This window comes from Athene noctua, chromosome 15 (assembly GCF_965140245.1).
Source record: "Athene noctua chromosome 15, bAthNoc1.hap1.1, whole genome shotgun sequence".
In the NCBI taxonomy this organism is placed as follows: domain Eukaryota; kingdom Metazoa; phylum Chordata; class Aves; order Strigiformes; family Strigidae; genus Athene; species Athene noctua.
This window is the reverse complement of record NC_134051.1, coordinates 19828410-19854549: the sequence shown is the minus strand read 5'-3', so window position 1 is coordinate 19854549 and position 26140 is coordinate 19828410. Positions and strand designations below refer to the sequence as shown.

Sequence of the window (26140 nt, the reverse complement as noted above, 5' to 3'; positions counted from 1 at the left end):
GGGGCGACTGAGCCCAGACACGAGGCACGGCGGGGTGCGAGGGGGACACGCGGAGCCCCCGAGCCCCGAAGAGGAGCCGGCTCATGTCCCCCTGCCCCCGGGACCATCCCGGGGCACAGAGCAGCCCTGCCCGGGGCGCAGAGGGCAGGCACTAAGCACCTGACCCCACACCTGCGGGCTAGAGCCCCCGCGGGCACACAGCACCCGCAGCCCAGCGCCTTCGAGACAAACCCAAGACGAGAGAAAGGGGGTCCCTGCGGGCCCCCCCAGGGCCCCCAGCAGCAGGAGAGCAGGGGCGGGGGGGGCGCACATCCCGCGAGCGAGAGCGGGGAAGACAGCGAGGCTGGAGCAGCCACTGCCGCGTCATCGGGCGACGACGCGGGCCTGGAAAAATGCTCAGTCAGGCAGGATGCCTAGTAATAAATTTATTGTATTTTATTACATATTCCCCTTTTTGCACTTAATTCCAATTCCTCATATTCAAACTCTTCTTTCTGAAAGAAAATGATTTTTAACATAAAAATATAAATTCTGCATATTAAAAGTGCATACACCTTGAATAATAAAACATACAAATAAATAATAAAAGGCATTGACACAGTCTCATGCACTTGTCCTCAAATAATTTAAAATTTATGGTACAATGTTCAATCCCAAGTAAAGACAGCCTGCTTTCCAGATTACTGTACAGTTCAAAAACATTAAAATACAGAAGAGAATATCAAAGGTGTGGGCAAGCCCCACGTCCCAGTATCAGTGTACAGTGATGTGACATGCAGTTTTTAGAACTGTAGATATTCCAGTGTAAAATCTGACATCGTGTCCAGAAGAGAAACTGCATTTGCAACAGGACTTAAAATTCAATTTTAACCAATGGTGAGGCACAGTTGGTGAGCAAATCTGTACAAATTAATACTTGGAAGGCCACAAGAAAATAATCTAGCCACTTGTAGCCTGTATTCCCTTGTGTCACCCTACCCAAGGCAATGTAGCACCTAAAAATGGTTTCTTATTGCACTGCACAAATGCCACCCAAAGCCAACGCTAACCTTCTCGTGTTTGTGCTGCAGGGCCTAGAGTGAGACGGAATTTGTGTTACACTTAGTTTTAATCTGTGTCTTTTAAAAAACACTATTTGCAGGTAAATTGAGTGCTATCGCCTTTAAAAAAATAGAAGACTCCCTAAACCTTTAGACCTAATATAGATATTGTACAAGTCTTCAGGTACTTTTAGTTTACAAAATAAAGCTCCTAATAGTAAATGCTTTACGGTGCTTTTATTAGGAAAACCATGTAGGGCTTTCATCTCACCACAGATTAAAACTAAATTTCAGTTCCCTCCACAGATAACATCAGATACCGCCAAATTATTTTGGATTAGTAGGCAAACGGTAAAAGAAAACAAAAAAAAAAAAAAGGTAACAGTAAAATTATTTGGAATGTCGTTCCCAAACTGCTCCGTGCTGGCTGACCAAGGTGGGGGGCACAGCTCCCGCCCTGCTCCCGGCCACCAACCGCCGCTGGGGGGGCAGAGCCCGGCGGGACCCCCGGGACCCCCCCTTCTTGCCAAGCGAACCCGCGGCTCGTCAGCCCTCGGCCACCCACCGCCCTGCCCGCGGCGCCCCGGGCTGCCCCCGGGACCGGCACCCCAACGGCAGCTCCGGAGCGCCCAGGGGAAGCACAGGCCCCCCCGCGGGCACCGGGGCCCAGCACGGCCCCTCCCGGGAAGGCTCCAGTACGGGCAGCACACCGACCACTGCAAACTGCTCCCCTAGCACGAAAACTCAACAAAACCTCTTTTTTTTTTTTTGAGTGCTCGTACGGCCACAGGCGAGCGCCTCTCCTCGCAGCGTCCAACGTGTCATTAAAGTTACATGGAAAATGGCAGGCTACAGACAGAACACTGACCGGGTTTTCCCTGTTAAAAAAAGAAAAAAACAATACAATACAGAAAACCAGTTTGTTCTCATTTCTACAGTTCAGATCCCTTTGACGTTGTGCTACACTCCAGCCTTGTCAGTAATGCGGAATTCTGCAAAGGAAAGAATCAAAGATGTGCAAACAAAGCGGGAACCCGGGGACATGCTCCTACGTGCCGACACGCAGCTGCACCGAGACAGAGCAGCAGGGCTGGAGGCAGGTGCGGAGCCTCCCGGCAGCTCCCCGGGCTGGAAGCCCGGCCCGCGGGGGGTTAGTGCTTGCATAGTTGGAGGGGCATGCGTGTGGGACCGCGGGGGAACGCCATGCACAGCTGCCTCGAGTGCGCGGAAAAAATGGTTGAGCATGCTCAAGTTTCAGCTTTGGAAAGCAAACAACCCTGCGGCCAAGACGGATGAGGGCACTTACAGTGGAATAGGTGTACTGTGATTAAGCTGCTAATTTTCTATCCTAAGCATCTTTTCTTTTTTAAGTAGCCATATTTGATAAGTTTGAAAGGGTTAACGATTTATACAGCCAAAGTGAGACACAAGTTACAGAGAACCGCGGGCACCGAATTGTCTATCAAATGTGATTAATACAAATAAAAGGTGCCTCTTTAATACACATCATTGAAAATGTGCTTATAATTTGTATACTACTAAACACTATCCAAAAGACGCAGCCCAAAAAGGGTAAAAATAATTTCTTTAGGTGACTCCAGCAGGAATCTAGCACTGGAATGATGGCGCTGCCTTCCTGAGCCCAGAGGGCTGATTCCAGGATCAGGAGCGAGGGTCCGACGGGATGTGGTGTGAAATACCGCGGCACAGGGCCACGCAGGGGAGTTCAACCCCAAGCAGACTGGAGACGCATCGCAAACCCCCCAGAGGAGGCGAAGCCCTCGGAGCTCGCGCGGCTGTTTGAGAGCAGGGACGGTGCTGGCCCTTCCCCCTTCCAAGGCACTTCTCCCCAGCGAGGCCGCCCGGCAAACCTCTGCGCCCCGGCGTCCCACAGCCCACCGCCCCGAGCCAGGACAGCCCACCCCACCAGCAGCCGCCCCACACACCGGCAAAGCGGCCACAGCCACGGCCATGAGAGCTCCAGGCCCTACGTGCCACCACCCAGGGGCAGGTGGCCATCCCTGGCCAGCAGCGACCTTCAGAAGATGGCAGAACTTGCCTCCTCCACAGGCGTGAGTGCTCCTGAAGCCAAAGGTGAATTTTAAGAGGTGACCACGTACAAGTGGCTGCTCCAGAACAGCCTGAAGCTGTCACTGCTCTCGGGATCGACACAGAGAGCCCAGGCAGGACCCGAAGATCCCTCTCGGGAGCGTTCCCTAGTACCGTGCCACATCCTCACATCTGGACAACGCGAGACACGTGGGCAGGAATTCCTAAGCGTGAAAGGGCTAAGAAGTATGTCTGCTTTAAAGCCAGAAGACTGATGTTGCTTTTGCCCCCATCACTTTAAGTAGGGCCTTTAGCAGCAACGAGGCTTGGTTCTACACTCCCGGTGAAGGCGGCGTTCCCGGGATCCGCACCCTCAACCCCCTCCTGGGCAAGGAAGCTCCTGCACTACTGGAAGCGCGATCCCAGAGAGCAGAGGTGCAGAGCAGCAGCAAACGGCCGCTTCCCAAACTGCTCTGTCACAGAATTGGCACCGCCACGGGACAGGGACGTGCTCGGGCCTCGCGCGTTCTGCCCAACGTGCCGCCTGCTCCCCACGAACCGCAGCACGCCCCTGGAAGTCAGAACGTTTTGCCTGAGGACACCTGAAGTCAAGGCAGAAAACAGGGCGCAGGCCGCCGGCCCAGCCCAGAGGAGCAGCATCTCGGGGGCTCCGAGGTGAGGGCACCGCCGGCCCGGCCTCCCCCAGCCGCCCCGCACCCGCGCCCCAGAGCTGCCGCTCCCGGCGGGACGGGCACGGACCCAGCCTGGCAGCGTGTGCAGGGCGGATCCTGCTGGAGCCGGCGGCAGTTGCCATCAGCCGTTATTGAGACACACAGAAAAAGAGCAAGACGGCACATCGGGGGACGGCAGAGGTTTGACTGCTTTCAGCACCAGCTACTGGAACACCAGGAGCTCCCATTCCTGTTTTGCCCCAAAAACGGGAGCTGCAATGACCGTTCTCATGCCCCCGATACAAACACACGGAGCTGGTGTTCAGCTAAAACACCAGTTTGGACATGGCTTCAAATTCCCTTCAGTCCAGGCATGCAATACAGGAGCAAAATCACCTCAAAAACCGTACGCCAGCTTCCAGTTTAAACTCCTTCAGTGAACGATGGCATGAAAAGAAAATGTCACTTGATAAAAATAACCTTTCACGAACGCCCCATGGTAAAATGCACAGAAAACTAGGTTCTGTCTATTAAAAGATACCAAACCAAGTTAGCACTAGCTACCAGAATTACATTCTTGCTAGAAGAGTTGTTACAAGAGAAGAGCCAACACAGTGCAAGACCTTAATACAGATAAAACCTTAAACAAATATTTCAACATCAACATTTCAGGGAGTAATTTAAGTACTACAATGTGAAGCAAGTCTTATCTGCTCTGCTGGATATAACAAAAATAATCCAAGTCATACATTTAAGAAGTAATGCAATCTTTGCTTCTCGTTGCTGCAATAAATGAGACTGAAACAATACCTGGGAGAAGAAATGCATCAAGAAGATGGTCATGTTCAGGTTTAAAAACAGTCCAGGGCGCGGAGTCCAGCACACTGTAAAAACATGCAGGCTACTGGCGTCGCTCCTGGGGCGCAGGTGCTGCGGGGGCCGGGGGCAGGGCAGGGCTCCCCGCCACACGCCGCCCCCAGCCCAGCTCCACGCGCACGCTGCCTTTTCTCCGGGGTGCCAGCCACCCCCAAAACGCTTCTCTGCCAAGCCTGCTGCAGCTGCGGGGCCAGCCGAGCACGAACCCTGACCGCGGAGCAGGAGGTGCCCGGCAGACCCGGGGACAAGGCTTCCTGCAGGTCACCAGCACGTCAGCTCCAGGGAGGGGGGGGACAGAGCAGCTCAGTCCCTGCTTGGCGAGGGCTCTCGGATGCGCCGACAGAGGAGGGGTACAGAGGCCTGTCCACAAGCTAAGCCTGGAGAAGCTCTGCCACGCAAGACTACGAGAGGCCCAGACCGCACTCAGAAGACAAGCGTGCCCACTGCCCAGCTGCTGACCCACACCGCAGGCTGCTGCTGTACACAGAGGATACGCAGCACGCTGATAAAAACTGATGGAATTAAAACCAAAAGATTACACCACATGTGTATAAAAGGACTTGAGGAATCCACCTGTTAAGAGGAATCTTAAAGAGCTTGAGGAACCTCCCCTGTAAGAAGGGCATGTAAACAAAGACGTGACTAGATATAGTGTTTGAACCCTGGTAGAGGAGCGGGGGCCTGAGGGGCCATGGGGAGGGGGACGAGCACGCCGCAGGCAGCAGCGCTCGGGGGCACGTGAGAAGTGCTCCGGGGTGTTCTGGTAGAGCCCCTCCAACCCGCGGGAAGAGGCTTGTTCAAAGCATGCTCAGAGAAGGCAGAGAAGACAAGACGACACTTGGCTTATCTAAACGTTACTCCTATAAATAACGGATGCTATATTCACACCACTACGACTAAGCATCTGAGCACATTAGGAAACGCTTCTTCTCAGGAGTCTGAGCAGGGGTCCCACCAGCACCGCTGCCACCCAGCTGCACGAAGACAGCTCTCCCACGGCACCGCGCCCGCCCCGCACCCACAGGTACGAGCTGGCAACCAGCTGCTGCGTAGTGATTTCTTCTGGTGCTTAATGTAGTGTTTCGGAAGAGAGAACGTAATCAAAGAGGATAGGGTAGAGGACGCCTTAGGTAAGGACAGAGCAAAATTCTCCGGAGACATAGCAACAAAAAAATGCAGGTTACGTTTCACAGAAATAAACTTTCTGGCGTTGGAATGCAAAAATGAAATCTGTTACACAGACGCATGTACGCACAGACACACAGGTACCTTTCTGTCCATCCACTAATGCTAGTCCCTCCTATACTGGCTGAGTATATACCTGAGAAACAACATTAGTGTTGAAATATTGCCCTTTAGAAAGCTTGAAAAATGGAGGGGAGCAGGGAGAGAGGGCTGAGAGAGAGCATAAAGAAGCGGCAGTCTCTCCAGTTTCCTTCGCATCCTCCACAGCTCAGAACAAGGCCAGACGCCAGCGCGGACACAGCCTGCTCGGAACAAGACCAAAGGAATATCAGTTCACAGCTCTACAAAGCACACTAATGTCAGTACAACTGGGTTTCAGATTTCAGACCCTGAATCTGAAGAAAGTTGTTGCATTTTCTGTAAAGAGACTCCTGTACAAGTGCTATGGGACAGCTGCATTCATGTTCAACAACGACTCCAGCTAGACTACTTGCATCAGTGCTGGCTGCCTGTGGCTATTTGGTTTGATGGCAGAATCAAAAGGCGCTTTAACAACTTGCAGTTAACTTCTCCTCAAAACATACATTAGGCACATGAACAAAAAAACAAGAGCTCAGAATAAATTAGCTTCTCAGCAGAAGAAAAGACACCTGGATTGCAGCATTTCACTGAGGTTCCAGAGAAGGCCGTACAGACACCTGCATGCTGGAAGGTAATTTTTTCAGCGGCTTGTCAGCAGCCTGCTTGCCACTGGAAGGAGGAGACTGGACTCCGGGATCTAGCTGGGAAGACTTGGACTTGCGGCTGGATAGCAGAGAATGTTTGTTGGGTGTGGCATCTTTAGGGACCAGTTTTTCTTTTGCAGTAATGTTGGCGTTGGTCTGAGGGGCTGGTGGGACAACACCTTTCTCTGATTTGTCTTCCAGCACGGTTTTACTGCCTGACTTGGAACAGCCACTCCCCGTCTTTTTCGAGAGCATCGTTGTCTTTCCCAGGTCTGCCGACCTCCGGGTCTCCTTCTGCCGTAAGGCCGATTTGAAGAAAGACAACCCCTTCTCTTCCGACTTGCTGTCCCTCTTCAAGCCAGAGCGCAGCCCGACGTTTGGGGACCGCAGGTTGGCCATGGAGGAACTCCGCACGTGCCGGCTGTCGGCCGCCCGGCCGTCGCTCCGGGAGTGGCTGATCCGCGGGGAGCTCGTTCGGGAACTGCTGGTAACGCTCGTTTTATCCGACCCCAGACTTATCTTAGAGCCCTCCCTGCTGAGGCTCCGGTCTGAAGCCCGGCTCTTCCCAGCAGAAGACCCCTTAGTCAATGAGCCCGAGGGGGTTTTCTTGGCAGCTGTGGAGGATGGAGAAGAACCTGGCTTTTGCTTCTGTTGGGCCGACGGGACGGCCGCCTCCGGGGGCTTCGTGCTGTGGTCCTTCCTCACCTGGCTGGGAGCAGGAGACCCGTGTCGCCCACCGGCCCGGGAGGAGTCCGTCCTACTCCTAGATCGGGAAACTTTCTGGGAGCTCTTTAGCTGAGGAGGAGAAGAGTGAGAGACTTTGGTCTCTTGGGTAGTTAAGACTGTCCTTCCCTTCCTCAAGCTTTTGTCCGGCTCAGAAACGCCCTTGGAGCCGTGACCCTTCTTAGGGGTGCCATCCGCCTTCTCTGCAGCCAGCCCTGCCCCAGGGGCCTTCACCTCCTTGACCGGAGAGCTCTCCACAGAATCACTCTGATCCACAAAGGCGATCTGATTGTTGTTATCAAAAGGGTCCAAAGCAGGGCGACTCCTGTCCGGCTGCACAGAGCTCTTCCCACACCCATCTGAAAGATCTGAGCTAGATGTCCTTACAACAGACTCCTCCCTGAACGCCCCTTCCATGACGGCCAAAGGGGCTCTGCGAGCCGTCCTGTGCTCGCGCCGACTGCCGTCGCAGGGCTCCAGGTAGCTGCTAGAGAGATTCCTCAGGCTGCCAAAGCAAGAGGTGGAGACTTTATCATCAGCAGCCTCCCCGATCTTCTCCAGGGTGGAGGCAGAGGTATGTACAGGGGAATCTCCGGAGAAGCGTGATGGGGAGTTGGAGCGCAACTGCAGTTTTGCGGAGAGGGACCACGAGGGCCTGACACCATTTTCACTCACTGCCAGCGGGCTGGTGACAGAAGATCTAGATGACAAGCTCTGACGCTGGACACTTCTGACAAACGGCCGAGTTGAAAACCCCCCTGCAGAGAAAGAGAGAAACAGCCTCAGTGTGAAAGCTGAGCCCACGGCGCTTTATCCACCATCCGCAGGCGCCGTTTCCCGGCACGGCTTCCTGCACGGAACCTGGATAAGGGATTCAACAACGGTTACTTGCCACTGGTCACCCAGAAGTAGCTCTCTGAAGCCTGTAACTGAAAATCCAGATCTTCCTCTCATCCCTGAACAGCGGGAGGTCAAACACACGCACTGCATTTTGGAAGTCCTTGAAATTAGCAGTGAGTTCACCAACTAGGATCACGCTTCCAGAGACACATTTTTCTGTATTAAAGGATATTTCCCACAGCATCCTGCAAAAGGCAAAGCAGGATCCCTACTTCTTTAGATAAAGCAATGTATTTGTATTTGCAAACACAAAGGTCAACAATAAGCATTTTAGAAATGACACTACCATGGCTGGACCTGGCAGTTATCACCAGGCTGCTGCAGGGACTTCACTGACCCGTGAAGCTCCACATTTCCAGCAGTTACAAGGCACTAGGCGGAGGAGCCAGGCAAAGCCAGGAACTGAGCAGTGATTCACACACACACAAGTGAATGTGCCATCTTCTCACCTCCCTGGGAGCCATCTACAGCACGGCAGCAGACAATTAGTACCGACACTCAGCTGTAGCGATACGTCAGCCTCCTGCAAAGGTGCCGCAGGGAAACCCAGAAAAAGCCACAAGCCCAAATACTTGATTGAGAGGTTGTGTTGAGGGTATTTCCTCTCTTTGAAAGGCTCATTAAGGTTCCTGCCCTGCTCTTCTCCAACCTTCAATACCAGAGAACAGCTCACCTGTGCCTGAACCCTTCTGCTGCTACCAGCACAGCACCCACCTCCCCCAGCTGCCAGAGGAACCATCCCTGGTAACCACGTCTTTTGCAGCGATTTTAGCAGGGATCTTGTAATAGAAAGCCTAGCGGGCCGTATCCCCCCTGCTCTGCAGTGCTGGTACACACCATCATCTTCGCTCCTTTCCCCAGTCAGCTCCACCGATTCCGAGAGCGAAGCCAGAGACGTGCGCCGGGACGAGGCTGCCGAGGCGATGCTGGGCTGCTTGCTGCCGGGGAGGCGGCTGACCCAGTGCTCGCAGAGCGAGGAGCTTGTGGAGCCTGCAAGGAACCGGGCCCAGAGTCAGGCAGCGGTGTGTGGCCGCAGCACACGCGGAACCTCGGAGGGCCACCGAGAGCCAGGACCGAGCTGTGCTGCTTGGGCCCGACGGACACCCCGAGCCTGGAGCTGGCCCACGCAGCCACAGCACCCGGGAACGCCAAGGGCAAGTCTTGACTCTTAGGGAAGAGTTCTGGTCACAGCAGAGACAGAAGTGTGCTGTGACTGCAGGGAATCCCTGCAAGAGCAGGCGGGCAGAGGGAACGCAGCACAAATCCTTTCCTTCCCAAAGGCACCGAGCCTGTCCTGCCCCCAGCTCGGATCCCACCGACACCCTCAGCCCCTGCCTGCCCGCCCCAGACAGCGGCGCTGCCGTTCCCACCTCCCGGCTCTGACACCGGCAGCTCCGAGCAGTCACCCGGGGGCGCAGGGGGTGCCCCCATCTCCAGGGCCTCTTTGCCACAACCAGGCTCCCCAGCTGGAGGGGGGGTTTCCCAGGGCCTCTGATGCGCAGCAGCAGGCTCAGACAGGCCTCGCTGAGCTCGGGGACAGGGAGTGGGGGCTCAAGCAGGGCTGGGCAGAAAGCTCTGCAGAGGGACAAACTATGCATGAAGGACAAATGACAATGCCAGCGGGGCTTACCTGCCACAGAGCTGTTAGCAGACCATGACGGGATTGCTGTGCGTCTCTGGTAGAAAAGAATATAAGCTGTCTGCTTGCAGACTTCGTTTTCAGAAAGTTGCTGAACATCACTGTCATCAAAGCAGTACCACTGGCCATCAACCGAGTTTTTGCAATATGCTGAGAGAAAAGACATTACTGTTAGACCTTCCTCACTCCTGCTGCTCTTTCCGAAACAGCTCACGTTTCGGGATTTTCTTTGTGCAGCATTACTCCTCAGAACAGAACACCATCTGGGTGGCTCCATTCCCATCACGTTCTGTCACTTGTGGCAGTCTGCCTCCACCAGTGCCCTCCTCCTGACCGAGCCCACCCAGGATGACACAGCCCAGAGACGTACATCAGACGGCAAAAATGGACACACGCATTTGCTGGGCTGCTGCATGAAGTCATACAGATCCCAGGAACCATCAAGCAACTCTGTCTATCTCTGGCTGCTCCGAGAGCTGCCAGAACAAGCAAGGAGGAGTTCATAAACTGGCTGTGCACACAAGGGGTAAATGCTTCCCATGTGTAACCACCTCTTGCAACTACAGAAGCTCTGTGCTGAATGGGCAAGAGCATTTTTGAGACATGAAAGGCCAGTTACATTACTGTGAAGGAAAAAAAAGAATAGCACAGAAAAATATACAGCGAGACATTTGGGGTCAACAGCCATTGTTCCATTCCTCAAAGTCATAAGAGTTACGCCCCCGGTATCACACAGCCAGCCCCTGTCAGCTGGGTTAGGTCCCTGTGTCAGGAAAGGTGAAGAAGTTAAGGACACTCAACAGAAAAACAGAACTGCTTTCTTTCTGAAAGGATCCAGCATACAGAACATCGCAGGCTACTTGCCTGTGTAGTGTCCCCCTTGCATGGTGCCGTGGTGATTGCAGACAGCATACAGGTCATAGATATAGTCTTCAGGATCCCTCCCCAGACCGTACGGTCTCCTCCAGGGTGACCAGTGCGACGGCAGACTCCAGCTGCTCTGGCTGCGCTTGACAACGTGAGGAGTCATGTCCAAGCCACTCAGGGGGAATTTAACCATGTTCTGAAGTTTCATCCTTCGGTCTCCTTCCTGCGTGAGCAGAGAACAGCACGGGCTGCAGCAGCAGCAGCGAGGCCACCGGGCCTGGGGACAGCAGAACCCCAGGGGAGGAACACCCAGGGCAGGAGCTGCCTCGGCAGAGCAGCGGCGCTCAGCATCACCGCGGACCCCTTACCTGCCTGAACCTTTTGAGATGTATGATGAGAACATCAGGCAAGGTCCAGAGGCTGAGGGTGATGCTACCCTGCTGCAGCTGCTTGCAGTGTGGGCATCGCCACGCGTCATCGGGGGCGAGCTGCAAGGAAGAGGCGTGAGCGGGTTTTAGTTCTCCAATTCCACCGCAGGTTTCACTGCGCCGCCGTTCCTCTGCCGCCCCGGCCCAGCGCAGACGCCTGCCTCCGGCAGCGTTCCCGGGGAGGCTTTTCACTAGCGAGGAGCAGAGCCACGTGCGCCTCGCACAGGAGGCGCTGCCCACTGCAAGGCGGAATGCAGCCAGTGCTGCGGGCAGAGAAGCTATTTCCACCTTACACACACCAATCCCTCTGACATGGCGGAGAAGGAAAAACAAAGGCAAAAAGCAGGCAGGCTTGGCAGCCTGAGTAAAAGTATTCTCACAAGAAAACCGGCGGCAAAGGAAGTAAGAACAGAAAGAAGACAAGAGTATGCCGAATTTCACCTCTGACACCCTGCTCTGACTCTCTGGAAACCCTCCTCCTCCTCCCTACGTCCCAGTGGCACAGACTTACAGCTGCAGAGGTTGTCACTGCCCACCGAGGAGAACGTGTCTTTTCAAAGCGCCTCCCTCCACAGCCCAGCCCTCAGAAAACTCAGAAGCCAGAGAGCTTTAAGCTGACAAACAACTTTTCCCTCATCTCTGAAAGAAGCGACAAGAGAGGCTCCGAAGTTATTAAAGCTCAATCACGGGTCTGCAGTCCACTTCCAGGACCATCCCTTTTTGCAGCAGATTAGAGACCTCCGGCAGAGAAACGCGCAGTGCTTGCGTGTCGCCGGCGAGGGCCAGCTCAGCCCAGCTGCCTGCCCTGCCCACACCATCGCACCCTCCCCGCACAGAGCGGGGCTGGAGAGCGGCCACGCTCCGGCAGAGCTGAGCTCCACGCTCCCTGCGCTGCCCTTCGGGGCCGCCCTCAGTGGGGGCTGCCCTGAGCCCACCCCAGCCCTGCTCAGCCTTGCAAACACACCAAGACAGAGCTGTAAATTCCCACGAAGCAGCCACGTTGTGCCAACCCTTTATAATGTGAATTCTGTGATTTTGTAATGTGTGCCAGAAAAAAAAAAATCGCTGTTTCACAAGGAGGAAACTGCAGAACAGGGGAGTACGTTCTCATCTCAACGTCTGGGGAGCAAAACACCCGAAAGCAGTACCTCCCACAGCTTTGTCCTCGCTGCAGAGAGACTCCGTTAGCAGGACTGGTAACTAGTGTTGCGTTACTAATTTAACTCTCCCGTCTGAAGAAATCAGTGTTTGCAGAAAACAGCTCCTCTGCGGAGCGTGGGAGTCCCTGCGGCACGCGGCCCAGCCGGACCGTCTACACAGGCTGGTCCCTACCTGTTCCTCTTTGGTGTAGAGTTGGAAACACTGAGATAAAGTGCAGGTCTGAGGTTGGTGATGAAGCTCTCTCTGCTGGCGGACGCTCTCGGAGTCTGGAATATACTCCTCTTCCGTATTCACAAACAAGCTGCAGCAGGGAGACAACACAATTGCCAGCACATCCGCGCGCTGCCGTCTGCAGGCAGAGCCCGCAGCTCCTTCCTGGCCCTGTCCCACCACACGTGAGCAAGAGATCCTGCCAGGGCGGCACGACCGAGCGCGGGGGCGAACAGCTGCAGCGGGCACCCGCTCCGGCTCCTCTCAGGCAGAAAAAGCTACTCACTGCCCACAAACTTTCTCACACGAGTATGATTTGCGGGGGAAGGAGCCCCAGGCGAGACGCCTGCTCCGTAATGCAAAACCCCGGGCACGGAGGAGAGGAGCCCGGCTCGGAGCAGGGCTGGGGCACCCACCCCAGCCCGTCCCTGCGGCCAGGGGCCGGGGCAGCTCCTGAGGGGTCTCATTTTGCTGAAGGGGACAGAATTCACACAAGCAAGCCGCAAGCATCGCTCTCGAGGTGAACACACTTTAAGGCTTTCTACTTCATACTTACTAATCTTTAGTTTCTTTGTCCCATTCTACCACTAATTTCACATGAGCCGTTCCCCCCTGTCCACATGACTTCAATGCCCTGGAGAGAGGAGCAGACAGGAGTTAGACCACCCTTCAGTCTGAGCCTACGTTATCTTTTACATGAGTGTAACTTCGCTAGCCCTACACCCTTCCTCCACCTCCACACAGCTCAAGTTTCCAAAGGAGTAAAAGGAATTCATACAGCAAAGAACATGGCAAAGCTGGCAAACTGCGTTTACTGAAGTGCATTAGTTCTGTAAATAAACACACACTTATTTAGAGAACAGCCATCTACAAAAATTCCTGAAAAATTAGTCACTAGAAAAAGAATTTTAAAATGAGGGGAGTAATACTTTCATTCTGTTCTCCGTTTCCGAGGAGGACAGACTCCAGATGGTGACACACAACTGAGCAATCCCCACACAGCTTCCCGAGGACGCTCAGCCGCTTCCCTGCTCCTCGGGCCGGCCATGTCCGTTCCACACACGCACCCCAAGACTGTCCCTTCTGCACGGCTACACCCCCGGTGCCCGCCGACACCCCCTCCGCTCCCGGGAACGAGGAGCAACTCACCTTTCCACTGTGGGATGGCAGAGGGGCCGCTCCTCCTGAGGTAGCAAGTACGTTATGCCCACGACACTGACCACTCGCAAGCTGAACGGGCAAACCTGCAACAAAGAGAGCAGAAGCCTCCTGAGCGGCTCACACCCCACGTACCTGCGTGCAAAGCGGCTCCCGGCACCGCCTGGCACGTACTTCATCCTAGCGGGTGTGTTTTACACGAGAAAGCAAACGCACAAGGTCTCAGATATGAGCGGCTAACCGAGGGGTGAGCTACAGCAACAGGGGCTTTGTACCCAGCAACAACTCTGCGGTGACCCAAGACGCCCCTCTCAGAGGGGGCTCTCATCAGAAACACCCAGTCACCAGGCAAACGTTGCAGCTTTGCTTTCAGGCGAACACCACCAACCAGGGGATCGCCAGCGCAGGCAGCACTAACCTCTCAAGTGCTTCTTGGGGCAAGGAAGAAGTGCAGCATGCACTATCAGCCTAATCTTGCCTGAACCTTTCAGCAAACAGACAAAAGCACTAAAGAAGTGGGATACCAGATTTGGATGTAATTGCACAAAGAAATATGGGGAAGCCACCAGTGCAGGGTGTGCAGCACGCTGATCACCCCAAGTAACTGCCTTCCCCTTTAGCTCCCACCGCACCGAGCTGGAAGTCTCGAACCAGACGAAGCATCTGCCTCACCTGCAGGCAGGCTGCAGGCCGCAGGAAATACTGCATCTTCTCCAGAATTTCCTTCTGCAGAATATCCCAAGCAATTGTTTTTTCCAGATGCAACACAAAAGGCAAGCCAAACCTACAGGAAGAAGTAGCATTTGAGGGAGCAATTAAAAGATTATTCTGTTCAGCAACAGGATCCCCAAACTCTGACAGTGCCACCCTCCTCCTCACTCGGCACCTATGGAGCTCAGCATGATTTGGATGAAACGCCCCAGAAACCAGGAATTAAAAACTTGTCCGCAGAGGAAAGATGCTGAGCTCTGAGGGGAGCTCCCGCTAAGGCACCACAGCCCTGCCCCGTGCTCGGGCTCTGCTGCAGAGCTCTGCCACCACCCCCCGGCTGCCACCGCTTCTTGTGACACAAACCTCAGCGGCTCAGGTAGTTCTCAGCCCGTGGCGGGCACAAACGCCTTTGCCACGGTTGTTTCTGCCTTGCCCCCACCCCCTGGCCACCCCACGTCACAGGATCAGGTCTCTGGAACCAGCGAGCTCTGCAGAGGTGGCATGTCCTTCTGACCAGTCTGCAGTCGCCACCTTCCAGTAACACTGGACTACTTGAAGTTCACCAAAACAGGCAGATTTTGCTGCATTCATTAATGTTTTTTGATCAACATGCTCTTTAGCACCCAACGCGAGCGGGGAATGCCGGCTGCCGCCCCTTCACCGCCTGCCTTCCCCGCACGGCGAGGAGAACCCAGGCCGGTTAAGGCGGCAGCGGCGGAGTCACTAACGGGGGAGCTGCCAGTCACCTTCTGCTCTGCTGTCCAGTGCACGCTCTGTTACACACCAGCAACACAATCTTGTCGGTCGCTGCTGGTTTCGTAGAGGACTGTTCCAGTTTTCCAGACTTCACTGTTCCTTGAGAGTAAGATATTGTTCGGGAGTGCTCAGTGCCACATTTCAAGTTATTCAGGTTATTGTTCACATGTATTCCTGAAAAATTGGGAGAAAGGAAACATTTCGTTATGTCATTTGCCTTTAGTGCCCTGATGGCCCCCTGAAGAAACCCTCCTTTGGCTGCAGAGGAGCAGGTCAGTATGGAATTAGACCATTTTTATGACTTGTATGAAGGCTTCAAAGAGCAATTACTTTCCACAGTGACTATTTCTTTACAGAAAGAAATTATATGCAAGTGCTCACCTAACTGATTTTTCACAGCAATTTCTACAAGCACCCATAGCTTTGTCTGCCCGCAAGAAAAGCTAAAGTGACAGAAACCCCACTTGTTACTTCCAATAATAAAATTTTCCTTTGATTACACTCTGTCTGCCCAGGATGCAATTATTGCCTTTCACTGAGAGGGAGATGCAGAGAAGCCGAGGTCTCCGAGCTTTGAAAGAGAAAGTGTTTGCTCATTTCTGAGACTGTTTATTCATCACCGGCAATCTGATTTTAAATAACACAATTTCAGCAGCTTCACCTGGTCCCTAGCAGGTCTTTAAATTAAGCCTGACAACAGATTTCCCATTAAGCCAGCCTGGCCTGCAGAATCAGCCCGGGAAGAGGAAGAAAGGAGTGTGCATCGCTTCTTGATAACCTCCCTGCTGACACCACCATTAAGCCTGCTGGAATGAGTCTGGGCAGAGTTGAAATCAATACACCACAACATCAACCACTTGTGGGACTTTTATTCTCAAGGCTATCCTTTCCCTCCCCTAGTCACCCGAGGCGGGCATTAAGCAGGTATCGACTTACCTCTCTGACTGAGTATACCCTCAGGCCTAAATATCTCGGGGGTCTCAAAGGCGAAAATGCAGTCGCTTTCATGAATGGTGTCCAGGTCATCAGTGTCGCAGAAGGACCGATGAAACCCATCGTAGTACATCTCCGTCAGCACGATCTAGAGTCAGCACAAGCAAACCAGAAGCCGTTAGATCATCCGCGCCTGGTCCAGCTGAGCTGCCCCATCTCTCAACTGGGATTTTCCTGCCAAGGGATGGCATTCCTCAAAACATCCTGGCGTCGGCCAGCAGCACGGAACAGGGAAGAGGACTGCCACAGAAGAGAAGCTGGGGCAAAGGCAGCACATGGAGAGGTTTAGGTGGGACCCGACAGCTTCCTGAGGCTCCTCACACAGAGGAATTCCCCAGAGAACTCCACTGCAGCACCTCTGGGTCTCAAAACGCCAACGTGCAGGGCAAAGCATGACCCAGACTGCCACTACCCTGCTTCCCCCCTTCAGCCAGGGGCAGGCAGTTTCAATTCCTACATATCCAACATGGGACAAAGCCCCCGCGCCCCCTCCCGCTGACAGGCGGGCACGTGGGTGACGAGACCAGGCCGTTACCTGCTCCGTGGGGATCTTGGTTTCTGAGGAGACGGCCTCCCGCAGCCTGGCCACGGTCCCGGAGATGGGCACGGGCACGCCGATGCGCATGCAGTGCGAGCACTTCCCCCGGTACACCACGGTGACGTAGAGCGGCCTGCGGAGAGCGGGGGCACCGCTGGGGCCGCGCTCGGCACTCCCGCCCGCGCCGCACGGAGCCGGCCCAGCCCGGGCGCGCCCGCCCAGCGGGGACCCCGGAGCCGCCTCACGCCGCAGCCAGGACAGCGTGTTTGGTTCCCAGAGTCCCTTCTTACTACGTGGCCTGGTGCTACTTCCTCCCGCCAGAAGCGACAGCATGTCTTCTCAAAAAAGCCCCCCAAAATTAAAAATAAACACGTCTATGACAAGGCAAGCGTAATTTTTCAACAAGGATCCTGTAACGCGGCTTTGGAGAGCCCAAGGCAGCCCCCGAAAGCCCTCGGAGAGCGCTGCTGCCGGGCTGCTCCAGCTGCCTCCCAACGCCCAGCCCTGCCGAAGCACCACCTCGGGCAGGACCCTCCCCGGAGAGCCCCTCAGCCTCCGCTCGCGGGGGGAGCGGGGCCCTCTGCACCAGACGTGGCACACTCGGATCGAACGCGTCCTGCATTATCTGCTCCACTGCTGCTTGAACCCGTGCAAGCTTTCTGCCTCCGAGACACGAGGCGAAGGAGCTGCTCACTTATACAATGGGTGGGTTTGCTGCGCGTCTCTATCTCTTCCCTCTGAATTTTTTATCTGGATTTTTTTTCCTCCCTGGAGCTTTTTTTTTTTTTGGCAACAGCTATCTTTCAAAAAAGCAAAACATTTTGCAGGAAAGCTTTTAACTTCACTTTTTGAAATTGGAGTGATCAGTGAGACTGTTCTAAAGAAAGTAAAAAAGTGTTTCATCCTTTTCCCTTTTTTTTAATTTTAAAATGTTATAAATTAAGTCAAAAGCAAAATCTTTTGGTTACCTGAATCAAAGATGATTTTTCCCCCTGAAATTAATTCTATAGGAAGTTAAGGGTGGGGGCGGAGGGCTGTTCTGAAACAAGTAAAAGGCTCAATTTTCCAATTTACCTGCAAAGCAAAAAATTAAAGCCCCATATGGTCCTATCTATCTTTTTTAGAGACTTACCGTCAAGATTTTGCTGACACCTCTTTTCCTTCTGTAGCAAATTAAACAACACTGTATGCATGGGAAACAGCCAACGTTAAGTTCCAGACAGTCACCTACCGTGTATGAGGCAAAGGGATCGGCAGAGAGATGCAGAGAAAAGGGTCAAAGGTGTTACTCTGCTTCTGGCAATGAGGGCAGGTCAGGGAGGACCTAGTACAAATATCAGTAATAGGACAGAGTTACACTTCATCTCCTCAGGAGGGGATAAATCATCAAATCACAAATAACAGCCCTCACACGTCAGTCAGCCTGGCTGCCCCTCTCTGCTCTTCCTTCTCCACACAGGGAGCTCTGCACAGAGCCTGTACACACCCAGCTGCTGTAAACGATGGGCCCCTCATTTCTAGGTCCTTTTAAAGTAATTAATCTCAAAGTTCATTACAGAGCATGCCAAGAAAAGACTTCACTCCACTCACTGAATTTGGCTTTTAATAAATGTTACTGCAAAACTAGTAATTCACCAACAGTAGCTCCAACGTGGAAGGCCTAGGAGGGTTTTGTCTTTGAAGAGAGATGAAGTGACAGGAAAGAGCGACAGTCAGCACTGCAGGTGTACAGATCTCTTACTCAGAAGGGAGAAACTCCAGATGATACATCTCACATTCAGAATTAACCCGCACATTAACCTGGCTTCATGTTTTATACCAGGTTTAAGGTTTCTCCTTTGCAAAGGAAGCCTTGGCAAATATTGGGGAGAAAGCCCGGCAATTAAAATTCTTATAGCAGCACAGCTACAAGCCACCGAGGAGCACCAGGCTATTTTCTTGTATTAGTTCTGAAATTAAAAAGCTCACTTCCCAGGAAGTATAGGAAACTCTTGGGAAAGCCCTGAAGGGACAGGAAAAGCTTCAGCTCAGAATTCCCAAGTGCCAGATAACAGGAACTCTGCAGGGTGCCCCGGCGGCTCCAGCACCTCCAGATCTTGCCGCAGGGTCCTGCCCTGCCCTGCCCAGCCCCGGGCAGCCTCACGGCTCCACTGAGCACTGGCTTGCTTTCAGGATGCATCAGGGCAGGTGAAGAACTGGTACGCACTGTAGATTTTCACAGAATATACCAAATTCAAAGCAGTGAAATTCTCTCTCTCCTCTGGAGCAAGATCCTAGTGCAGGTGTCATTCAGCAGGAATTCAGAGCTGGTAACACAGTGACACCAGCTCAACGGTACTGGGAGCTAGCGTCACGGTAGGATTATACGGGGATCACCAATACATGCAATAACGCCTCAAAATTTACAAAATATACCTGTACTGGGCTTGAAAGAGTTCCTGCACAAAGGTACTACTGATTGGAAAGGCCGGTCCCTCGAGCAGCACGTCGTCCTCCAGCGGTGGCTGAAAGAGAAGAGCAGACCCTAGCAGCACACCCAGGCGTGGGGGTGCCCCGCGCCGACGGCTCAGCGCTCCGAGTCCCAGCTGTGCCCTCCCTGCCCACAGGCACCAGAAAAAGGTCACAAGATTTTAAATAACAAGTGTGCTCTGCTGACAGGAGGGGTTATGCAGGAACGCGAGGTAAGGAAAGGCTGGGATCTGCCGGCGGGCGAGGGGCTGGCAGCCCCCCTCCTGCAGCGTGTGCGTGCTCAAAGGACTGTGCTGGGGGCACTGGCCAGGGGCAAGTGAAACGGCGAGTTACATTCACGGGGCCAGAAACAAACAGAACTTCAGCTCGAGCTTTTGTTCCCTCCGAACTATTGGAGTTGAGAAGCCAATGGGGAGATCTAACTGACAAAAACTGCAAAGTTACAGCTGCCGTCCCACGCTGGGTCCCAGCACAGCCCTCACCTTGAGCGGAGGCATGCCGCTGGAATTCACGACGTTGTTCAGATCTTCATGGACTCTGTCCAGAAGCCAAAGCAGGAACTCCTGCGCGTCGTGCTGGGCATTCCCGCGGTACTGCATCGCGTTCTTGGACACAATGTTCTGCAGAGAGACAGACGGCCTACAGCGAAAGAGCAAGAGTCGAGCTCTTCCCCTCGCCGAGCCCCCCCAGAGAAGCAGAGTTGAGAGCCCAAAGGCGGGGACGGGTGACAGCTCTGGCCAGGGCACGGCCGGAGGACAGGCCTGGGCCCGACGCACACCCCGAGTCAGAGCAGCAGGTGCTGCCTGGGGGCAGAGCCCCGCCACCGGCCCCCGGAGCAGAGCGAGGGGTTACGGCACTGCTCGGGGAGCACCTGCATCACCGTTTAGACAGAGTGGTTACAGGAAACCCAGGGCTCGACTCAGATGAGACGAACCCCAGAACAACTGGCCTACAGTCCCTCCACACCAGTCAAGGGCAAGGCAAGCTCACCCCGACTCACCAACAAGGACGGGCCGCGCCTCGCACGCTGACACGGGGCTGAGGCCGTTTTTAGCCATCCCTCTCCACGTACCACAGGGCCTGACACTCTTCAGCTCAGTCTTCTACTTGTTTAAGCTGAAGCAGAACAAGTATTTACTCTCCTGACATCCACTGGCGCTGCCCAGCTCCTTCCTGCTTTGGCGAGGTCACAGATTTCCCAAAACCTAGATGCAGATGCTGGTGCTAACACAGGGACAAAATTCCAGGAATCAGCCAAGATCAGCACATCAAAACTGCAGGTGCTGGTACAAACCCACCGTCCCCGTAACGTGCGGGGAGAGCACTTTGCATCAGGCTCCCTCGCAAGCACGTAACCGGTACAGTCACCGGGTAATTTTCTCCACCAGGTATCAGGTATCCGCTGCGCACAACTTGCTCATCCTAAATACCATCTTCTACTGCCACTGCTCGAAACAGAAAGCTTGCTTAGGGCAGAGGACTGAGCAAGAGGAAAGGCAGAGCTGGCCCTGGCATCACACGCCGTTACAGACGCGGGTCCCAGCCAGGCAGGTGCCGCTCTGGAGCACGAGGAACCGCAGCGTCGGGGAGCGAGCGACGCCAGAGCAGCGCGGTAGGGATGGGCACAGCTGGACCAGCAAACGCCGAACAAGGGAGGACTCAGACAGTCACGGGTGTGGAACACACGACTGGTACCACTTTGGATACACGCTGCGAGCCTGGGGAACGCACCTCATCTACTCTGGAATTTCCAGAAAAGCCGTCTCAGGACACCAGCACACCAGAGGGGTTTGCTCAGAGCTGCTTTGCTTCCGGACACAAACGGGAAGGGCCTGAAGGTCACCAGCAACTGAAACCTGCAGGCGGCAGATTCATCCTCACCCTGCAGCTCCAGGGACACCTTTCCTACTGCTGGAGCTTGCACTGAGCCCTCCAGCTGGGCCACGCACGCCCCTTCCTCCAGACAACACCTCCTCCTCCTCTAAAAGCCGATGGGAGTCCCACCAGGGTTACTAGGGCATCTTCCTCGCCAGCAGCCAACGCCAGGAAACGCTTCCTCTGCTCCAGCTCTCCAGCCCCGCTTTTACCTCCACACCACCACGCAGACGGCCGCCAGCACTCACCGCTGTGTGCTGGGGCACGGCACAAGCACCTGCGTTCAGCGGGATCGCTCCCTGGAGTACCGTGCCGTGGTGGGCTCACCCCAGCAGCTGGGCCAGGGCTCCTTCCCGAGGAGCAGAACCCACCTCTGCCACAGAAAAATCACCACGTTCTGCCTCTTCGAGGAGGCACCAGGCTGCAGCCGGCAGAGCCAGCCCGCTCCTCCTGCTGCTGGTGAAACAGGTGGGACCTTCACCTAACACACGCTCACGGGTCAGCCACCCCACGCTCCCACTCCACCAGTTTTAACCACAAAGCCAACGCTGAGCTTTTCTTTGTGAGAAACGGGCTCATAGCAAAGCTCACGCCAGTCGCACAGCAACTCCCCAGCCTTCCTGTGCCACATACTACCAGGAGAAGCGATCCTGTTTGGGATGTGCTGCACCTACAGCCTGCGGCCCACCTGTGGGGAGACAGAAAGCGCTTACACGGACTCGAGCTTGTCTGAGCAGGGTCCCCAGAAAGGGGCAAAGGACCAGCAGAGACCAGGCCGTACCTGCAGGGCAAGAACCATGCGGGAAGGCTGCGGCAGGCCGCACATGTGCTGTACCAGAGCTCCTCCATTTCTCTAATCAGACTTTGCAACAGATTTGAGAAAAGCGGTTGGGCTGCTCGCTTTATCCCTCTAGAAAATGGGGTCACCAGAAGAGGGGGGTGATGAAAAAGACAGGAGAGGACTGATAAACATGCACTCTCTATCCTCTATAATCTGTCCACCTGCCTCAAGGCAGCAAAATAAGGGAAAACAGAAATAATCTGCTCTCATTACATATGTGCAAACCCTTCTGACAACAGATTTACTGCCTGCCCAGTGACCAGCATCCTCCCACATGAAAACTGTAAACAGTCTTAAATGAGTAGCCCCCAGGGAAGCTCACCTTGCAGCACAGCGGTGCGAGCCCAGCACACCCCTGCTCGGTGCCCAGCACAGCGTGAGCCTGGGCACTGCTGCAAGCCAACAGATCGGGGAGAAAATGCCAAAAGAGTCTGTAGGGCCTCCAGGATTAAAGGCGACCAAAGAGCCTTCCCCACTCCTAGTCCCCATTCAGCAAAACAAGATCCGTTGGCAGGAAAAGAGTGACCAAACATGAGCCAAAAAATGATCTTAAGCCTCTCCAGGTACCAGCCTGATACCTCTTGTCCTCCTGCAGCAGAAAGCCTGGTGAATTACTCGTGTTGCACCAATTTATGGAATTTAACACTAACTGTGAAAATATAGTCAACACACTTGCAGATCCTGGCCCGATACCTAAACACTCAACACTCGCCCAGCGGCTATCGGGACAAGATGGCAACAACCTAGGGAAACCTAGTTTAGCTGGGCTAGAGACCCCCAACCCGCCACTGCCCCGACCAGAGGCGCTCGTAAGCAGAGCTCTCCTTAAACCGCCCTCTGCCGAACACCACCCCTGCCCACCAACTTTATGACAATCCCTGGTCTTATACTTCTCCCGCAGATTTACAGAACGGCAGTTTCTCCATCGGAGCACCATGCCTTGCTTTACTCTTACGAAAGCTCCAGGCTGACCCATCTCAGGGTGCTGACATCTCCAGCCCAGCAGCGGGTCTCGAGGAGCACTGCTCCCCTCGAGCAGGGGCGAGGGAGCCCAGCACCTTTCCAGCCCCAGGTCCCAGCCAACAGCCAGCTGCTGCTCACAGGATTTAGTGGGTCATCTAGAATTAAGAAAAATTAATATTCAAAAATATCCAAAACACCCGTAGCAAGGAGAAAAGGCTGATATTCACAGCAGCTGTGTTCAGTTGAATGCACTCAGACAACGGTCTAGGGAAGAATTTACGATGTACATGTGGAGACTTCCTTTGCAAACATTATCTTTGTTCAAAAAATTACACTGAAAATTAAATTTAGCCCTTAAATTACCATGTCAAGTTCCAAACTGAAAATCAATCACTGAAGCGTGAAGCACAGATTTCAGTCTGCTCCTAAGTGCTTCTCACTATATCTTTTCTCCACACCTCCACAGTAAGACACTCGCCTTTTAACGGCCTTATTCCCCCTTCCCGCTGCCTCCTGTGCCCCGCTCCGCACGCCAAGGTGACGGGGTCACTGTCACCGAGGGCAGGCCCAAAGGCAGCGCAGGTCACAGCAAGGCTGAGCTCACTCTTCCCAGCAGCGAGTTGACCAAAGAGGGCCAAGAGAAAGAGAGGTGCTGAAACACAACCTCCCCAGGAGCGCACGGTCCTCTCCGCAGCGATATAAAAAGGTTTGATATCATCGGGCCAGCACTAACGCCCTTCCCTTGGCACGCTAAGGGCCGCTGCCTTAGCGGGTCCAGTCTTGGTGAAGTTAGCCAACAGGTGCTGCCACCGCACTGCACGTCCTAGCTGAGACAGAGCTGGAGATAAAAGGATCCTCAGTATTGTTAGGAGGAAGTGAATCTGGTGCTTCAAGTGAAAAAGGGGGCGCGGGGGGGTCTGTAAGGGAACAGATGTAAGCAAGGATTTCAGCAATCCGGGCTAGCCCTGCCTACCGCCTCCCTCCCAGGGTCACCTGCACATCACTCCAGTCTAGACCCTCGCTGGCTTTCACTGACACGTGCTCCTGGGGACGTGTCATCCTACAGCGAGCCACGCGAGCCCGTAACAACACCCCAGGGCAGAGCAAACCCCGGGGATCCACAACAGCCACGGGCCTCGGGCTGTATCTGCGTCCTTCCTCATCTCGGCAGCACCTCCACAACTGCTCTGCCTTCCTCGACACTCTCACAGCCTGAGCGGACCAAGGATAAAGAGCTGCCTGTGGAGACAGATCACAAGATGCTGGAAGTGATTCAGGAAGCACTACAAAATATCAGATGCAATTCCTTCACAAGAGGCTCCGCTACAAAAACACTCCAGCAATAGCAGCGTGTTCCCAGCGTTACTCACGCTTCCTGCCACCGCAGCTACAAGTGGGTCTGTTATTGCTCAAACCTGCATCTGCTGCTCTGTGCAACGCCGTGTGCCTCCCCCCCAGTGCCCCCCGAGGTGCTGGGGCAGCAGAGCAACCCGAGACAGGCAAGGTGAAAAGGAGGAGCACCAGGCAGCAGCGCAGAACGGTCAACGCTACGGAACTAAATCCAAGTGAGGGACAAAGGCGCTGGCTCAAAGAATTCAACAGTTTGAGAAAAATACCAGGACCTCCTGAATAACATTTGATGGAAGTAATAGCTTGTCGTTAAGCATCAAACACCCTGAACTTCCTCATCTTTATTTTCTGAGACTCCTCTTCCGTCTCTCGGCAGCAGAGCTGCCACCCCGGCCCCCTCTCGGCGCGGGGTTCAGGCCGCGGCGGCACAATCTCGGTGACATCTGCACAGCTCAGACAGAGACGCGGTTCAGACGAGGCCACAGCTGCAACACCCCCTCCCCAAGATCCCTGCTCAGCCACCCAGGGTGCGGAAAGGTTCCTTTACACAAAGACAGGTAGAAGTCAGAACATAACCTCAAACTTTCTCCCCTCTTTCGCTCCTCGGGTAAGAGAGGACAACGCCTCGTTTTGCTGGTCCTGCTCAGGCTGAACCCACTGCAGCAGAGCGACAGCAACTGCAGCTGGCTGCAAATCTGAGTTAAGAAGCTACTGGTTTAAAAAAACCCACATAAAAACATATAAACCCCACCACATCTACCAACCCCCCATAGCTTTTCATCCTCTGCCCCTAACGTGATTAGGTGGTGTGTCCGCGCAGGCTCTGCCCATCACCGGAGGGTACCAAGAACAGGTCAGGAACGATTTTGCTGTGGCCCTTTCAGATGTGAGACGCCAGGAGCTGTCTCCCAAGCTCCCTTCCCAACACTTTTCCATGACTGGACGGCCGTGCACCTCCAGCCCCTTCCTCAGCTCAGCCCCTAAGAGCTGGGCAGAAGGACTGAAACCTTCCCTTCCCCCAGCTGTGCGAGCGCCGGCACACGGGCACCCTGAATGGAGGCAGCACCATCAGAAGAGATAAGAGGGGGAAAATCATCACTTCATATCGATCGCATACACTTATCTAACCCCCTAATGCAAGTACCCTATAACCAAACAAGTCCCTGTCCATCTATAAAGCAGATTTACGGCAAAGATGCATTATCATTTTTATCAGCCCACTGAAAGTTTAATAATCGTTCATCTATTGCTCTAAATAGATGCAATAAATAAAGGCAAACCTAGCTGAACTACTGGCCTCTCCTTTGCTGCTGTTATTGTTCCAAATCACAAAGACAACTAAAGGAAAAATGTCAGTCTGCTATTTTCCAGAGCGCCTCTGGTAGGAAGCAGCTGTGGAAAGGTTTTTGTATGTGAACGGATGAAGCCAGCTCGTTAGAGACCTGACAATGACACACATGAGCACGAAAGAAAGGCTATTCCTTATCTTTCATTGAACATCATCAAGTTATGCTCAACCAATTTTTTTTTTGTTTCTTTTTTAAACCCACAGACATATCTCTGCATTTGGGCAACTTCTATGGCAGACATCTCATGAAGAGTGTTTATCTAAACGACTCCCTCCGCTCACACACAGAAGAAGCAATTTCCCCTCTCTGAATGGAAATAGTCTTTTCTGGGAAAAGCAATACCTGGGAAACAATATGGTTCAGACCTTCTGTTCCTCCCCAGGCCCGGGGACAAAGCCAAGGCCAGCAGTGACCCTTCGCCCAACTGAAAGTGCCCGCAGGGACCACCACGCTCTTTCCTGGCCAGGGCCCTGCCACTGGCTGCTGCCAGCGGGACCCGCGCGGCTTCCAGCGCTTGGGACACGTCGGCTCAGCTGCTGCAGGCTGCACGCAGTGGGGAAAAAAACGAGCCTCCCCCCTCCACGGAGACTGGCAGCGCCGCACGAAGAGCTGGCACGGCGGCAAACCCAGCAACCCGCCCTGCCTGCCAGGAGCCGGGGATTC

General features: G+C 54.1%; 1 protein-coding gene across 5 annotated transcripts in view; it reads right to left on the bottom strand.

The window, feature by feature from the left end:
• Positions 1-26140, bottom strand: part of USP31 (ubiquitin specific peptidase 31) — a 39051-nt gene that overhangs the window by 5024 nt on the left and 7887 nt on the right. For 2 of the 5 annotated variants that reach the window (XR_012634576.1, XM_074918833.1), the window contains exons 2-16: positions 19582-19719; positions 19046-19134; positions 17862-17954; positions 16628-16763; positions 16036-16180; positions 15090-15273; positions 14305-14416; positions 13624-13718; positions 13031-13108; positions 12436-12565; positions 11044-11163; positions 10673-10898; positions 9800-9958; positions 9007-9159; positions 6472-8027 (exon numbers count right to left, since the gene is read on the bottom strand). Coding sequence is in view for 4 of the 5 variants with exons in the window: in XM_074918833.1 (XP_074774934.1) it covers positions 6487-8027; positions 9007-9159; positions 9800-9958; positions 10673-10898; positions 11044-11163; positions 12436-12565; positions 13031-13108; positions 13624-13718; positions 14305-14416; positions 15090-15273; positions 16036-16180; positions 16628-16763; positions 17862-17954; positions 19046-19134; positions 19582-19719 (3399 nt within the window). In the remaining variant the exon portion in view is untranslated. Of the gene's footprint in view, positions 1-452; positions 8028-9006; positions 9160-9799; positions 9959-10672; positions 10899-11043; positions 11164-12435; positions 12566-13030; positions 13109-13623; positions 13719-14304; positions 14417-15089; positions 15274-16035; positions 16181-16627; positions 16764-17861; positions 17955-19045; positions 19135-19581; positions 19720-20171; positions 20264-26140 lie in introns of those variants that run through there. The other 3 variants (XM_074918835.1, XM_074918832.1, XM_074918834.1) reach the window with 3 other exon arrangements.